This window comes from Engraulis encrasicolus, unplaced genomic scaffold, assembly GCF_034702125.1.
Source record: "Engraulis encrasicolus isolate BLACKSEA-1 unplaced genomic scaffold, IST_EnEncr_1.0 scaffold_35_np1212, whole genome shotgun sequence".
NCBI lineage: Eukaryota > Metazoa > Chordata > Actinopteri > Clupeiformes > Engraulidae > Engraulis > Engraulis encrasicolus.
Genome location: NW_026945654.1, coordinates 424356 through 426855, shown reverse-complemented (window position 1 = coordinate 426855; position 2500 = coordinate 424356). Strand labels below are relative to the sequence as shown.

General features: G+C 48.8%; 1 protein-coding gene across 2 annotated transcripts in view; it reads right to left on the bottom strand.

Moving 5' to 3' along the window:
* The window catches only part of LOC134443691 (zinc finger FYVE domain-containing protein 1-like), a 27214-nt gene that overhangs the window by 15910 nt on the left and 8804 nt on the right, over positions 1-2500 (bottom strand). For both annotated transcript variants that reach the window (XM_063193335.1, XM_063193334.1), the window contains exon 6: positions 264-370. In XM_063193335.1, coding sequence (XP_063049405.1) covers positions 264-370 — 107 coding nt within the window. The remainder of the gene's footprint in view (positions 1-263; positions 371-2500) is intronic.

Genomic DNA, 2500 nt, shown 5'->3' with positions numbered 1-2500 from the left:
CACACACACACAAACACACACACACGCACACGCAGACGCACACGCACACGCAGACACACGGACAATGCAGACTGTATTGTGTGTGTGTACAAATCCACAGCAGGAGCAGGAGAATTGTGTGTGTGTGTGTGTGTGTGTGTGTGTGTGTGTGTGTGTGTGTGTGTGTGTGTGTGTGTGTGTGTGTGTGTGTGTGTGTGTGTGTGTGTGTGTGTGTGTGTGTATCTGTGCATGTGTGTGTGTGTGTGTGTGTGTGCGTTACTAACCCGCATGCCAGGCAGAGTGCTGGGCAGGTGAAATACTCGTCAGGGAAGAAGCAGGTGTGTGTGATGAGCTCGTCTGAAATCTCCCCACTGAAGCGCTCACTCAGGGCCTAACACACACACACACACACACACACACACACACACACACACACACACACACACACACACACTCACACACACACACACACACACACACACACACACACACACACACACACACACACACACACGATTACTTGCATTTGGACTCAAGAGACAAACATTAACAGGAACAAGATCCAAATATTTTGAAAAAGGCGATTGACAGGCTGGCAGATACACGATGCACATGAGTTTAACCATGTCAGTGCTGATAATGATGACTTCAAAAACATGCAAATATGGAGACAAAGATGTTTTGTTTATCCTTGAATGGTGATCCATTTGTTAATATTGACACTGGTATATGTGCATGTGTAAGTCTTTAAAGTGCTACGAGAGTCCTATGAGACCAGTTAGCCGCCAGCTGGTCTCATAGGACTCAATGTTAACTGCTAGCTTGGAGGTAAAATTTGCACTGCCATACCCAGAGAACGGTTGAAAATACAGGAGAATGGTACAACCCTGTTATTTAACTCAAGGGGAGGTGTAAAATAAGCTTATTTACAAAACATCTTCGTCTCCATATTTGCATGCTTTTGAAATCATCATTATCAGCACTGACATGGTTAAACCGATTTGCATCATGTATTATGTATAGTATAAAATATGCCATTTTATGCTTGGCTTATATTTTGGAAGTTCTTTGCAGATGATCGTGTCTGGCCACATACTGTCCCTTGTAGTGATGACATCCATCCATGTAATATGTGGGCTACTGTTTCACTTTCCTGACCGTTTGTGTTCCATTTGCAATAGCCAGAGGAGCATCTTGCCACCAGGCAAGGCAGGCAGCCGCTTGGGGCCCCCAAGCCCCTAGATAGTGAATAACAGCCCATACTGAGGGCCGGATTAAGATGGCCTGGGGCCCCTAGGCTACAGGTTGCTGTGGGCCCCCCGGAAAGTAAATTTCGCAACAAATGTAAATAGACAGTGTCATAATTACCTGCTGGGAATTAAGGATAGCATGCCTACCAACTGTATTAAAGACAACAGATGAATTCTTCAATATTGTCACTTGTCATAATTCTGTATATTTTCACTTTTGGCCAATCAGGGGGCCCATGTCAGGTGGGGGCCCCCTAGGCTGCAGCCATATCTAGCCTGTGGTGGGCCCCCCCTAGGCTGCAGCCATATCTAGCCTGTGGTGGGCCCCCCCTAGGCTGCAGCTATATCTAGCCTGTGGGGGCCCCTGAGGTGGGGGCCCCCTAGGCTGCAGCCATATCTAGCCTGTGGGGGCCCCTGAGGTGGGGGGCCCTAGGCTGCAGCCATATCTAGCCTGTGGGGGCCCCTGAGGTGGGGGCCCTAGGCTGCAGCCATATCTAACCTGTGGGGGCCCCTGAGGTGGGGGGCCCTAGGCTGCAGCCATATCTAGCCTGTGCGTTACTCCGGCCCTGCCCATACTGTGCTACAGTAGTGGTGATTTTGGTTCAAATGTTCATTCTTTGCATTTTCGCCCACCTGACCCTAGAATCGCCTCTGGCAATAGCGGTTGAATTGTGATGGCTGTTTTCCAGGCGGTAGAGAGTTGGGAGCCAATAACGGTTGAATTGTAGTTTTGTAGTCTTGCTTTGATTGCAAAGACGAGGATTTCTTCTGAGGTGGGCTGTTTTTTAGGAGAGAGTGTGAGACGGACTGGTCTGCAGATTGAAGGTGCGCCAACGTTACCTGTAGTTTTACAGCGTTTTATAGGACTGCGGGTGGTCTTGGTGTGTGTGTGTGTGTGTGTGTGTGTGTGTGTGTGTGTGTGTGTGTGTGTGTGTGTGTGTGTGTGTCTACCTTAAGGGCGTTGTATATGACTCCGGGTGTTCTTGGTGTGTGTGTGTGTGTGTGTGTGTGTGTGTGTGTGTGTGTGTGTGTGTGTGTGTGTGTGTGTGTACCTTAAGGGCGTTGTATATGACCGCGGGTGTTCTTGGTGTGTCTTTGTGTGTGTGTGTGTGGTGTGTTAATGTGTGTGTGTGTGTGTGTGTGTGTGTGTGTGTGTGTGTGTGTGTGTGTGTGTGTGTGTGTGCGTGTCTACCTTAAGGGCGTTGTATATGACCGCGGGTGTTCTTGGTGTGTGTGTGTGTGTGTGTGTGTGTGTGTGTGTGTGTGTGTGT